The 14,631-nt window shown below is 45.4% G+C and overlaps 1 protein-coding gene across 1 annotated transcript; it reads right to left on the reverse strand.

Annotated features, from left to right (window-relative positions):
- Positions 1–659: 659 nt before the first annotated feature.
- On the reverse strand, positions 660–11,321 carry LOC136638764 (hepatic lectin-like). The gene is made up of 6 exons (XM_066612794.1): positions 11,279–11,321; positions 8,010–8,111; positions 7,108–7,182; positions 5,539–5,690; positions 3,916–4,028; positions 660–813 (listed from the first exon to the last, which is right to left on the reverse strand). Exons 1-6 carry the CDS (start codon positions 11,319–11,321, stop codon positions 660–662), a joined length of 639 nt encoding a protein of 212 aa, XP_066468891.1.
- Positions 11,322–14,631: the final 3,310 nt, after the last annotated feature.

Below are 14,631 nucleotides of genomic sequence, written 5' to 3' on the forward strand. Positions count from 1 at the left end.
CCACCAGAGAGGGCAGAGACCACCTACAGCTGACATTGCATGTGGTTCAGCTGACATTGCATGTGTTTATTCCACTTTTTGCCTCAGTGGTCGGTGGGCTCCTAAAGGTTGGGAACCACTGGTCTAAAGGGAGCCTCAGTGAATGTCCAGGATTTAGAAGAGGATGCTTCAACACAGCACTGCCTTTCCCTGCTGTAAGGGGCTCCCTAATGTACAAATTTGAAATATCATAGGGGCATGCTTCATCAAACGTCAAGATAGTTATTTTTACAAGATTCAATAAACACAACAGTAATAAAGTAACAATGACAGCGGCAACATTTATTTGGTGTTTTATAATATTCAGAGTATAGTATTTCCCGTACATAAACACAGTACAATAATTCTGTAAAGTAGGCAATTTTCACCCATGTTGCAAGAAACTGTCGTTTAAGAAATGATATGAGTTGTCGATGTGGTTCAGCTGCAGAATTATCAAATATCTATAATCCACCTGAAATTACTGATACCAATAATCCACTGTTGAAATAGTCATATTTGAAATGTATACATCTTCCTTCCAAAGCTGCATTGCTCTCTCTGCCGCAGGGTGGAGTCTGCAACCTTTTGCAATAGCTTTCATTCCTTAGGGGAGATGAGAACAGGTGCTCAGGTCCTCTTTATGCAACCCTGGATTTGCTTGGTAAGGCTTTCTCACAGACATAGTAGGAAATACTGCTGCAGTCATAGTCGTTCCACTCCCCATTGATCCAAAGTTGGCCACAGTCCTCATCAGTGTTTCGATAACTGTTGGGTTCCCCTGCCTTCCAGTTCCTGGAATGAAAAGATGCTATGCTTTAAACCTCCAAATGGTCCAGGATTTACTAAATTTGTTCGTGTACCCTTCAAGTCATCTCAGTAGTGCAACTCAAGCTTGTGGTCTGTAGACTGATGCTGCCAGACTGTGGTAAATTTCCAGGGGAAAAAAAGGCATAATATGGCATATGGTACTGCTCCCTGAGGTACTGAGTACGGAGGTACTGAGCCTCCCTGAGGCTCCCTGAGGGCTGGGGGATAAGAATAGGCCTTCAGTTTGGCTGTACTTGTCGTAAGAGGCGACTAAACAGCCACCGGGTAGATGGGACTCGTCAGCCTGGGAAGGCAGCTCATCTGAGAGAAGGAAAACTCTGACCCCAAACCTCCACTGCCTTGTGGCTACATCCAGTTGTGGAAAAGGCTTCAGGAGTCAACCTCGAGGCAAAATCCGGAGCCGGAGTCCCTGAGGCAGTTCATGGCTGAACACAGTCACGTTCTGGCAACTCCTGCGACGCCGCTGGAACCAACCGTATTGGCCTCTGCCTTTCCATTGGACCATTTCAGTGATGTGGAGAGGGGGGGATTTGCTGCATGGGTAACAGCCTATCCTCCATACCTACTTTACCCAGGCTTCGCGCACTGGAGAGGACACTCTGTTCCAGAACCACCATTCAGAGCGTGACACCATAGTCTTCTGAGACTGAAGGATGCCAACTGCTCCCTGGCACATTTGAAAGCTTGCTGGTCTGCTATATCAGAGAGTTTGAAAAGCACTGGTGTAGGCCTCTGTTTCCTAAACTCTTGATAGATTAATCTTGATAGATTAATAAAATTAATAGTTTAACTCTTGATAGATTAACTTTTTTTCAGAGTTAAACTTGGGAACCCACTTCATTCTTATATCTACATAGGTTTAAAATGTGTAAGAATAGGACTTATCCTTCTTCAGAGCAACACAGCACTTGTTTCTGTAGGAGTCATTGATTCAACCCACAGCACTGACTCATGCAAAGATGCAACTGGCAGTCTCTTCTGGGGGTTGGTATTTCTGGGATATCTCTGTATATGTGCTCTGCTCACCCTCCATGCAGAGAGAATGGAGGTTGATAAATCATGTGGAGATATTGCAAGCAGCCTCCTTGGCAAGTGGGCAGTTCAGGCTTATAGAGCAAGCAATTTATTTGTTGTGGCACATTGGTATTTTTCTCATAGGGGCATGCATTCATTTTGGAAGAAATGAAAAATTGAACCAAATTGGACCCGTTTGGTTTATTCTTCATTTGTTACAAAACAATCGATGAGATTGCATATTTGTCATTTGGTTGTGTTATGGGAAGGCTTATAAGGAGCATCATATATGGGTTGAGCCTCCATTTGTCTGAAGATAACATCCGAAGGTCGCCAGTTCGAGGCCACCGGCACCATACGACCTTGAAGCAGCTGACAAGCTGAGCCGAGTTATTCCATCTGCTCTGAGCGTGGGAGGCTGGAGGCCAGAATGTGTGGCCAGATCAAGAACGAAACATCTGATGGTTGTGGTTTCTTGAAAGATAGAACCTTTCTAATTGTAAAAATCCCTACAGGGATTTAAATTGCCTGCCCATGTAAACTGCCTTGAATAAAGTCTGAGGAGAAATCTGAGGACCTAGAAAGGCGGTATAGAAATACCTGTATTATTATTATTATTATTATTATTATTATTATTATTATTATTATTATTATTATTATTATTATTATTATTATTATTATTATTGACATGAGCTTTTTTAAACTTAAAAAAAACAACCCAAATTATAATACCTGGTTCTTTTAGCTGGGCAGCTGATTGAAGAAAATACTTGCAGCTGTTATTCAATTTAAGACAGGGGCGTCAGACATAAGGCCCAGGGGCCAGATGCGGCTCGTGGAAGCTTTTTATCCAGCTGTTAGGCTCTCAGCTGCTGAGCAGTGCTGAGATGTTACTGCTGAAGGGGCAGCCCACATGAAAATTGGGCTCTCCCATATCTTGAAATATGATCAAGATTTGCGTATTTTCTCTTCTGTCATTTGCCATTTGTCATTTCCGTCACACCCCTGGTATAAGACATCTTTACTGTTATGCATTCTACAATAAAGGGGACCTCACAGAGACAACATCCATATAGGGACGAAAGACCAGCCCAAAGAGCTTCTCCTTTGTCTGCTCTTTTTATAAGACAATGTAAACAGTCTTACGTTGCTGCTACATTTCTCCATACGTCTAATCCTCCTACCTAATTTGGACATCTTATTTCCGTAGAAGCCCCTCTTACGAAAGCTCTTGGCCACTGTGAAGTTCCTGACTTCCTGTCAAACCCTGTCAAGAGGGCTATAGCATCAGAACTGGAAAATCAGTCCTTGAATGAGAGTTGATGAAATGGAGAAGGTGCATGCAGGGCCAATCCCAATTCTTTGGACATCATGAAAATGTCCAAATATCCTGGACCAGCATCTACTGTATTGCTAGCTTAGGGATTTCAAGAAACAGGCTACAGGAGAAAAAGAACTCTTGGTGTGAATCAGCAGTGCCCTACGCTAACCATCAATTAAGTGTCCTCTCTCTTCCCTTGATTCCAGTTGAGAACTTTGCAAGCGCTAAGAAAAGATCTGCTCAGTTCAGTTTGGTATTCATTCCTTAATGCAACCCAGTAGCCTCTGTCCACAAGCTTCCTGGGTGACCTTGGGCCAGTCACTTTCTCTCAGCCTCACCTACCTCACAGGGTTGTTGTGAGGACAAGGAGGATGGGAGGAGCAGCTATGTAAACTGCCCTGAGCTCTTTGGAGGAAGGGTGGTATAAAAATGTGAAAAATAAATCAATAAATAAATAAACAGGCGTGGGGAATAGAGGTGGCAAGAGGAAGGAAAAGAGGGAGGAAATAATATTGAATATCCATTCACCCTGATCACTGTCTCACCTGTAGTTGTGCACAGCCTCTCAGAGGGCTGGTATGGATTTGGAAGAATTGGGGTCAGTTCCAGAAAATAGAGTAAATTTACCAAAAGTCCTGTTTTTGAAAAGTTTGAGTAAAAAGCCTAGTGTGGGCCAGAAGTATCAGTCTCTGCCCCCTAAGATGACAATAATGGGATTGCCTATCACTTACTTGAACCCTGTTATATAATCACTGCCATCCAGCCATTTCCACTCTCCTTCTGTTTGTATGTCATGGAGTCCAATCCAAAAGCGTTCATTCCTGGTCCGGGTCTGTAGGAAAAACTGGAAGGGGAAAATATACCCAATATGGCTAAGCATCTATTGATTTCTGTTTTTGTGGGAAAACTAAGGACCTGGGAAATCCCTGTTGCATCATAAAAATGGAGGAGGAATAGTTGGAGAGGAAATTGGATTTAAAATAAATAGTATATTCCACAAGATGTGGGGAACTACTATAAGGATTCTTTTTAGATTTGTTTCCTTTTGGGAGGCATTGTTAGCAGTGCCCTTCTCTACTCTGGCCCACACTTTTGCAGACTCCATAAGACCTGCTGGAGCTCTGCTGTGGACACTGATGTGTAACAAGGTTTGCAGGACAGTTTTATTTAGGGTTGATGCAGAATTTTAGATGAGTGTGTTGACTAATGTTTTTATGACAGCATTTTTCTTGTAACATTTTTGATTGGGTTCATTAAGTGGCAGCCTAAAGCGTGCCCCTCCCTCCCCCCCCCCCGGTAGTCTCTGCAGGTTGGAAAAATACATCACAGAGGGACCTTGGTTACCTCTTAAATGTTAAGATGTGGGTGAAAGATTCTTGCCCAGGCTGGAAAACTTTTCCCTAATCCAATCTCTCCGAGCATGACAGAACTCAGAAAGGCAGCTGGAAAAGCACCACAGCACTTTTCTATTCAAGAGAGATGTGGGACTAGAAGAGTGGCATCTCTTGGCCTTAAGAGGCTGTGATGCTGTTGTGGCAGTGACATCAGAAAGAATGACTGAGAGAATGGAAAGTGTTGTTACTCAGGCAGTGGCATAGCTAAAGGGGTGCAGGGGGGGTAGCAGTTGCACCAGGCATCAAGCTTTAGGGGGGCAACAAGCTGAGCTTGACACTAGTGACCAAAATTGTGAAAATCTTGGTATATACGAATAATACCATCATGTTATATATCGTTGGAAAGGTAACTTAATGCAGAAGGCAATGTAACAACCTGCATTGGAATATCTGTATTCTATCAAAAGTTATGGCCAGTTAGGCAGAAAATGAAAGCACAATTGCCTTATGGAACAAAAGTGGATTTTCTTAACTTAAAACCGACCTATGAGACTGATTGTTCTGAGAGCCAGTGACATATTATGTTATTAATAAAATAACCATCCCTCTTCACCCCAGCACAGTGACTCAAATCTATCAGGGGCACACTTTTTATTTATTTGTTTAATTTGATTTTGTCTGGGGGGTGTTACAAATCTTCTTTCACCCCAGGTAGCAGATAAATGCCTTAGCTATGCCACTGACTGGGGGGAGGCAGCAGAGCAATTAGGTGGCAAGCTGCTGGGGGCAGGAGCAGTTTTCACTTTTTAAAAAGCCAGGGCGTGATGTCACTTCTGGTTGTGACATCACTTCCAGGGCAACATTTTGAGCTTGGCACTGGGCTACATGATCATGAGCTATGCCACTGTACTCAGGGAGCGATGACTAGCTGCTCCTGACAAGCAACTGGCACACTGTACCTGGGCCTTGATCACATCTGCCTTCCTCTTATGGGATGTTCCCTCAAAGGTGGTTTATTACCTGTTTGGGAAAACCATCAATGGTGACGAGCTGCGAATCGGAGCTTTGGCACAGATTTCTGGCCCGGGTCCAGGAAACTGTCTCTAGGGAGAAGAAATAGCATTTTCCATTGAAGTACTCCCACTGTCTGTTGTCAGAACCACATGGGAACACTGGTCGAATAAAAAAGAGAAGAGGGTCAAAATTCAGTAGCTTGGTTATTTATAAACACATAGGAAGTGCTTGGGGAGAAGTGTTGACCACGGGTGGTCAATAAGGTTTCTTAGTACAAGGCTGCAAATGTACTCTCGAGGTACACGACAGGGGCATAATCTCCTATTTGAACTTGATGTGTCAAAAATGACTTGGAGCAGAATTGCCATGTAGAATGGAGTCTGGGAAGCCAACAATAATGGACCTCCCCCTCTATGTGCCCTGGGGGAAAGGTTTGTGATGCCGCCCACCTGCACCACACCACCCCCCTGTTTATCTAAGCGCGATGGAGCCTCGCATGGCATTAGGGATAACCCAGAAAGCTTCCTTAAAAAGTACTTCTGGGAAACTGGAAGTACTGCTTAAGATGGCATTGGAAGCCTCAGAAGGCTTCCTGCGCAATCTGGAATGCTGCGTAGATGCAGTGCTTGCGACTTTTGCCCCTTGCCCCCCCCCAAGCTGGAAGGGACCTTAGAAGTCATTCAGTTCTACCTCCTGTTTAGTGTAGGCAACTGCTGCAGCATTCCTGAAAGGTGGTCTTCCAGCCCCTGCCTGAAAACCTCCAATGAAGGAGATCCCACTTCCTCATGAGGGAGACTTACATCAGTGTCAGGTAGCTCTTACTGTTAAGAAATTCTTCCTAATTTCAAGCCTAAATCTATATCCCTGTAGTTTCAATCTATTGGTTCTAGTCCTGTCCACAGGAGCTGCAGTGAGCAACTTCTTCCATTGCTCTGTGTAACATCTCTGAAGATGTTTGAAGGTGGCTGTCATATATCACTTCAGTCTTCTCTTTTCCAGGCTAAACATGCTAAGTTCTTGAACCTTTCCTCATAGGATGTGATTTCCAGATGCTTCCCTATCTTTGTCGTGTTGATCTTAACCCACCCCACCTTATCAATATCCTTCTTAAATGTGGTGCCCAAATTGGATGAAGAATTCTGAGTGAGATCTGACTAGTGCAGAATAGAATGAAACTATTGCTTTTTATGATCAGGACTCTATGCTGCTGTTAAAGCAGGCCATATTTGCATTAGCTTTTTTTTCTTGCATCTGCATCATACTTCTGGTTTATGTTTAGCCCATGGTCCACTAAGGCTACAATCTCATATATACTTTCCTGGGGGTAAGCCCCACTGAACACAATTAGGCTTCTGAGTAGACATGAACAGGGTTGTGCAGTAAGGCACCTACCGGTAGATCTTTTCCATTCATGCTATTGCCAAACAAGGCCTCCCCCATTCTGTACTTGTGCCTCTGATTCTTTGTACCTATGTGCAGTACTTTCCGTTTGTCTCCTTGAATTCCAGCTTGTTGGTATAGGCCCCATTACTAAGCCTGTCGATTCCCTCAAAAGGAATTCACCAATTTACTTACAAACAAAATCAGAGCCAAAGGGGTCCTTTGCAAGGCTGGCATGTGTCTTATTAAGTTCTGAAGAAACAGTTGTTACTGCGGTTGTAAAACAGAGGAGAGAAATATATGTCAGAGTGTTCCATTATCCTGCTACCCATTCGCTATTTTGTCACATCATGTAGGAATAACATTGCCAAGTGAGTCAGAAAATCCCCGCAATCTGGCTGACTGTTTAATCTCTGAACCAGTTGCCAGATTTTTATTTTTGCATAAAAGCCAGAAGTGTGGGTTCATCAACAAACTTTATGGAGTCAAACCAGATAGTTTTAAAAGTAAAAACCAGTACAATTTTTTTAGAGTGTAATTTTGGGTAGCAGCTTTGCATATTGCTCTTACACTTGCTTCCCAGCACAGTCCCTTCCTCCCACACTAAAACCAAGCACAGCCTCTCTGCCAGCTATGGAAGCAAATTCAAAGCTTTTGCTATTGCCACAGCTTCCCTGCATCACTGCAATATCGTGGAGATTATACATAATATATCATATATGAACAGCATGCAAATTAAATGCATTCATTGGAGTCATATCCCAAGAGGCTCTTGGCACTGAATAAGTACCAGTCCCCCTTCGCATCATCTAAATATAGGAAATAAAGGCACACTTGATACCGGTCAAGGTATCGTGGGAACCTTGTGATGGTGCACTTATCTTCCCCCACAACATCTTATGATAGGAAAAGTGACAAACCAAGGCTGCAATCCTATATACAAGTTCCTGGAAGTAAGCCCCATTGAATACAATAGGTCATGCCTGGGCTTGCACCATAATTGACATCAGCACCAATTTACTTTTCATACTAATATACTTTAAGACATGCCCTCCTTTACAGATGAAATATTTTGGACTCTAATAGAGAAAACATACTTTTGGAGAGGGCCACCACCAAGCCAATGATGATCAGCAGGTAAGAGACAGCCAGCAATACGTAGATTGGGAAGAAGGGCCTCTGAAGAAAATTTCTTCTTCCTTCATATGAAAGAGGAGAATGACATGGTGGAAATCCAACTGGTCCAGTGGCGTAGCTAAGGATCCTGTTGCCCGGTGCAGAGCTCAAGATGATGACTTGGAAATGACGTCACATCCGGAAGTGACGTCACTCCCGGGTTTTGATTTCACACCCACCTTTTTTAAAAAGTGCAAAATAAAAAATCTGCCATATCCCCCAAGCTGCTTGCTGCCTCCCCCCAGCACCAGCTCCCTCCTACTCACCCCCAAGCTGCTGCCACTTCTCCAAATGAAGAGGTTGCTCCCCATCTCCGTTCCCTCTGAGGTCTTACACTGGGCTACTGTTGCAGCCGGGCCAGGCTCATTGGATTGGGGGAGGGAGAGAAGCAGTCAACCACCACCACTGGCATGCGCCCCACCAGCCAGGCACATTGGACTACAGGAGGCAATGGGCTTCACTGAGGAGAGCCCTGCACGCGTGTGAGGGGAGGTTGGGGCATGCCTGCCACTGCCATTTTGTTTGGTGGCACAGCTCGGGTCCTGCAGCTGCCTTTGTGGGGGGGAGGGAGGGAGAGGAGGCTGTGGAGAAGCCACCAGCCTGCTCACTGGTTCACAGTGTCTGTGGGGGAAGGAGAACTCAGGGCAGGCAGGTGGGAGGAAGCTGCGCCTGACTGACTGAGGCTCCAATCCTATCTGCACTTACCTGAGAGTAAGCCCCATTGACTGTAATGGGACTTACTTCTGAGTAGACCTGCCTGGGCTGGGCTCTCAAGCTTCTGTCCTAGCCCCACTTTCCTGGGAGTAAGCCCCATTGACTATAAAGAGACTTACTTCTGAGTAGACATGCCAAGGCTTGGCTCTAAGTGGGTGAGTGAAAGGAAGGCTTGCTCGCTCACAGCGGCTAGGGGGAGGACTTGGGCCAGGCAGGCGGGAAGACGTTGTGCCTGACTGACTAAGGCTGCAATCCTGTCCACACCTTCCTGGGAGTAAGTCCCATTGGCCACAATGGAACTTACTTCTAAGTAGACATACAGAGGATTGTGCTCTGAGGCGGAGGTGGTGGCGGCAATATGCCTCCTCCCTCCCTCCCTCCCGCTGCTGCCTCTGATGGGAATAGTGGCAAGCAAAGTGGAGGTGGTTGGCAGCCCCATCTTGCCTCAGCACCCGCAGGCGGCTGTTGGTTCTCAGCAGAGGGGGCTGCAGCGACCCCCCCACATCGAGGCATCCCACGAAAGCCTCCCACAGCCCCGCTGAGGTCTCAGGCACAGCGGAGCAGAGCCAAAAACTTTCTCCGTTCAGTGCCTGCTGTCGCTGCCTCGACCCACTTCCAGGCTCCACCAACAACAGTCACGCAGAGTATCTCCTTGCCTCTCCTTCTCGCCCAAACACAGAGTAAGAACAGCCCAGGTGGGGCTTCCCCAACCCCCCTCCAAGGAGCTTTCCTGCTCTCTCCTGGCTGCTGGAGGCTGCTGGGGGGGGGCCAACAGTGTAGCCCATTGCCTCAGGAGCGCATATACTCAGCATCTGGCCAATGTGCCTGGTGGGGCTGCAGCAGCCCAAGGTAACTCACGTGTGGGCGTAGTTGCCCCGATGTTGCCCCCTCAGCAGCTGTAGCCTGGTGTATTTGCTACCCCCTGCACCCCCTTAGCTATGCCACTGAACTGATCTTCCATAGTTGCACCTTGGTCTCCTCAGCTCTGTTTAGTACTCTCCTACCAAATTCATCTACCACTCACTCTGTTTGGATTGGCTCTTGTACTGAAGCATTCTGTGTGTACTTAACTTTCCCCCCTGAAATAAGTGGGAAATCACTGAAATGGGAGATTTTGACTATGTGTTAGAGTGAGCAGAGATCTTAGAAATTATTGATGTGCCTCGCTGACAATACTATGTTCCATAAAGTAGAAGGGGGAATGACTATCTTAGACGTCATCCTCACCTGTTGGGAGGAACTGGTTGATGATTTGAAGTCAGTGGGAACCTCAGGAGCAAATTACTGTGTCCACTTGGGATTCATAATATGGAGATGGGAGAAAGTTGAGTGGGACTGGACATGTACCTTCGACTGTAGGGAAGTGGTCTTGGGAAAGATAAGGAAAATACGGTGGACAAAAACTCTCAAGGGGAAAGGGTCTCAGGATGGAATTTCTTAACTGGGAGGCAAATAAAGCACAGTATCAAGTTATCTCATTCGGGAAGAAGAGAGGTAGGTGCCTAAAGAAATCAGACTGGCTCCACAAGGAGCTATCTGAGCAGTTGGTACATAAGAGGGGCATGTATAAGAAGTGGAAGGAGTGGCAAATTGACAAAGAGGATTACAAGCCATATTCCCGCTAAAGGTTCGTTTGCTGGGTGTTGGCGCAGTAATGTAGTCTGGCATTTGGCTATGCCTTCCCTTTAAACTTAAACCCATGCAAGGATGGGATTCAGTGAGGTGGTAAGGAGCTGGAGTTCCCACCTCCCAGTTCTCCTTCCAGTGCTGCTGGAAGGAGGGGGAAAGAGATTACTGCACACAGGATTATTATTGACTTCTAATTCATCTTTGTACAAACGTTTGCTATTTTTTCCCTTAGGCAATGGGACAAACAAATATATAAACAAATATATACAGTATATTTCATGGCCTGAAAGTATGAATGTCCAATATTCAGAATTGATTTCCAAAAGTTAAACTCCATTAAAAAGTTATTTTGGGTCTACCGAAAAGCTCTGAGTAAATGGAAAATTTTCACAATCTTGCCCCAATCATAGCGTCTGGACGCATCACATCCTGGTACATTCAAAACTCTTTTTCTTTGAAACAAAGTGAGAACAACTTGAAATATAAGATGCTTTGCTGCTATGGTAACTGTTCTCTGAACTGGTGACTTTCCAAGAAAAGTGGACGAATTCTATTGAAAAGGGGATAATTAGCAACCCTATTTAGAAACTTCAGTTGTGGTTTTTCTCACCTTTGCCTGATACCAAACACTCTACAATATTCATAGAGAACTGTCTTATCAATTGCCAAAGGCAATTGGTTCATTTAGCTTAGCACAGTCCTCTGACTGTAACTGCTCTCCAGGGTCTCAGACAATTGTCTTTTCCTCTCCCACCCAGAGATGCCAGTTCCACAAATAAAGCTGGCCCTCTACCACTTCATGGGAATGATCAGTAAGAATGACCAAGAATGGAAAGATCATCTTTACCTGTATAAGTCTGGAACTGATCTCTGTATTTTTCTTCGTCCATCATACGAGGAAGGCAGTGGCAGGAAAAGTTGCCTTTTGTGCAGTTTTGAAACACTTCCTAAAACAGGGATTTTGTCATTTCTTTTTGCTTTGTCTTTTGGCACCATGCAAAAAGTTAATTTGTAACTTGGGAGGTAGCAAGAGGGGCCAGACCACGATTCTGTTCTTTTGACCTCAGACCACCCCTTGCTGGAGTATGGCCACCCCTGAAGGCTCACCCATTGGACAAAAATCCAATAAATTAGGTGAATCAGTGGTAGGGCAAATTAGGTAAATCAGTAGTAGAACTGCGTAAATACAGGAGCTTAATGGAAGCTAAGCAGGTCCTTGCTAACTAACAAAACGATCCTCTTTTTTTTGTAACTTTAGAAGGTGAGGGTACTGTGAGCAGGGCCTCTGAATCATTGTCAGGATCTGAATTGTTCAAAAGTCTGAATCATTGACAGGATCATCTGGGAGTCGGTGGTCTAGGTGGTCACAAATTCCAAACCAATTAGAGCTTTAAAGGTTGAGAGTAGATCCACACTTTCACTTGTGCCTGGAAATCATTTGGTAGCTGATATCAGGGAGAAATGTTTTTTATTAGCAGTACCATTTTGCAGCCCACCCAGGGCAATGTCAGGGGTTGGCAGCATTGGGTAGCTGATAGGGGTTCAGGAGACTCAGAATGACCTGATTTCAAAGGGCCCCTGATGCTCATAGCCTTTGTGTAGTGGTGGAGCAACTGTTTTGGGGTCCAGTGACCTCAGAGATGGCCCATGGGGGGCACTTGACTGAGGACTCCCTGAAACCTGGAGCCCAAGTATTGTGCACCAGTTGTAGTTTCCAAACAGTCTTAAGAGGCAGCCGTACATGGAACACGTTGAATTGCTATAATCTAAATATCAGAGCCATGTTTGACTCTAACCAAGTCTTGTTTTTCCAGGAAAAGCTGCAATTGGTAAATGGTGCTATGAGCCACAAAGGATACCTGAGCATACATACTACACCAACATGTGTGTGTTCTAGGAATCTTTGCCTATTGGCTCATGGCATACCTTAGAAGAAACTAGCATTACAAAAGATGAGAGAGTCAGATATAGATCCAAATGCAGTAAAACCTTTTGTTTTTTGAGGGGAGGAGGGAAATAAACTTACAATCAGAGGGTAGGGAATCAAGAACAAGAATCAAACGGACAAGCAGCAAGACAAGTGAAGAGGCAAGTTACCTTCTTAGCTGCTGATGTTCACACAGAAACTTCAGTGGTGGGGTGGAAATGCACAAATGCAGTGCAATTGATTTCTCTCAAACAAGAGTGAATGAGAATGCACACCTTGGGAGACTCTGGTCTTTGATCTTTCACATGGGTTTTCCCCTCAACTATTTTTAATAACCCTAGAGAGATTTGCATGTTGGTTGAGGTTTACCTTTAACTGTCTTGAGCCAGGGGAGATAACTGAATACTGGGGGAGGAAAAGGCACACCTCCAACCTCTTTTTTGTATGCTTAAGGTGCCAAAGAAATGTGATCAGCATAAGGCACAGTTAAAGGCCAAAAGCATTTGAGCCTGTTGTTCCTTTGGTGGCCTAAATGACTTTGAGCCCAATCTTGGGCTCGGCGCGCTGGCTCGACGCTGGCACACACTGTCGCAAATGTGCCATAAAGCATGTTTGCGGGCCCTACCGCTGGGCGAGTGCTGGTGGTAGCCCAGCGCTGGCCGGCACCAAGCTACCGCCGGGCGGGCACCCAGCCTAAACGGGGGCTTGGGAGGAGGTGGGGAGGAGGCATTCTGGGCAGGAGCGAGGTGGGGAGAGGGTGGGGAGGAGTTGTCTTCTCCTGAGGAGAGAGGATGCGGCGGCAGCCATTTTCGGTGCCGTCGCAGCCATGCACCCTGGGCAGCTCAGGATTGGGCTGTTAATCTCTCTCTACAGTAGTGGCAGGCAGTAGCATACCAAAGGGGTGGGGGTTGATCTGCCCCAGGTGTCAGTCACAAGGGCAGTGCCAGCATCATGTTGTACGTTACTAGCTGCCCCACAAAAATTGTAGCACCTCATTGTAAATAAATAATGCCTGTAAATAAAATTGATCCTCCTAGCAGCCTGATACTCTGTCCCCATCTGGCCCCACCCCTTCAAGCCATAAATGTGCTTAGGAGTAATGGTGTCATGGGTATGGGTATTTAAATGCTAGGTAGACTTGTCCCCTGCTGGGGGTGGGTGGGTAGGGAAATATCAAAATAGAAGCCAGGTCTACCCGCTGCTTCAAATGTTCGGTAGACCTGGCTTCCTTGGTGAGGATCTGGAGTGGCAGCACCTGGCACTTCAAATGCCAGGTAGACCTGGTCACCACAGGTATCTCAGGGGTATCACAAAGTAGAGGTCAGGTTTGCCCATGGCTTTCAGGTGAAAGTGTGAGGTCATGGCTGGGGTGGTGGTGGGAATAGTCTGCCCAGCTACCAGTGGGGCTAGGTATGCAACTGGTGGCAGAATGACCCAATATATGTGCCAGGCCTTGCAAATCTTAATAATGTAATTAGGCAGTCACATCAGGAAATTTCCAAAGGATCCTCCAAGCAAAGAGTTAGGTGGTGAGGGAAACAAGGTACAGGGGGAAAAGGTTGCCCTTTTAAAATCCTGTTTAGGTTTCTAGCACCGACCTTCGACAAATGGCACATCAGTCCTATATTGACTTCATGAATTTCTAACATTCTTAACTAAAGACACAGAGGCACCCCAAAACAAGGAGGGTAACAATCTGTATGACCATATCTAAATAGCACATCAAAACAGTAGAGCTGACCCTTAAGAGTGTTCTGACCCCATTTACAACAGGTTAAATCCCAGTTCAACTGTCACTGTATGTAAACATTACTGTAACCATGGACAGCACCCCCACACTGATGTACTCCTGCCCCCACCAATCTTCCCATGTACATCAGAGAAGCTTAGCAGCACCCAGTGATTTTAATCATGAGGAGAGATTGCTCCCAGATACAGTGCTTGTCTTCTGCACAACACGAACTCTATGTTGGGAGAATGGGAGGGGTGGGCTAATTGATGTAGGTTCAATGCTTGCCATTTTACTTCTGCTGATAGTGTAATTTCAGGATAATAAAAACAACTTTCATAATAACTTTTATAGAAGGTTTTAGCGTGTTCAAAACATGTCCTATACATTATCTCAGAAGTCCTTACAACAACCCTATAAGGTAGGTCAGTATTATTATTTCTGTATTGCAGAAAAGACTTAGGAAAGATATGAAATCATTTGGTTCACTGGCAGAATGGCAAGTAATTCCGAGCTAATAATCCAAGCACCCAATTGTTCGTAA

This window comes from Tiliqua scincoides, chromosome 2, assembly GCF_035046505.1.
Source record: "Tiliqua scincoides isolate rTilSci1 chromosome 2, rTilSci1.hap2, whole genome shotgun sequence".
NCBI lineage: Eukaryota > Metazoa > Chordata > Lepidosauria > Squamata > Scincidae > Tiliqua > Tiliqua scincoides.

Excerpts from the sequence above, each read along its gene's own strand:
- LOC136638764 (XM_066612794.1), bottom strand. The coding sequence starts at position 11,321 with ATGGACGAAGAAAAATACAGAGATCAGTTCCAGACTTATACAG. Across the intron at positions 8,112-11,278 it reads TCAGTTCCAGACTTATACAG|GAAGAAGAAATTTTCTTCAG; the intron begins GTAAAGATGATC and ends TTTCATATGAAG. Across the intron at positions 4,029-5,538 it reads TTGATGGTTTTCCCAAACAG|TTTTTCCTACAGACCCGGAC; the intron begins GTAATAAACCAC and ends TTCCCCTTCCAG.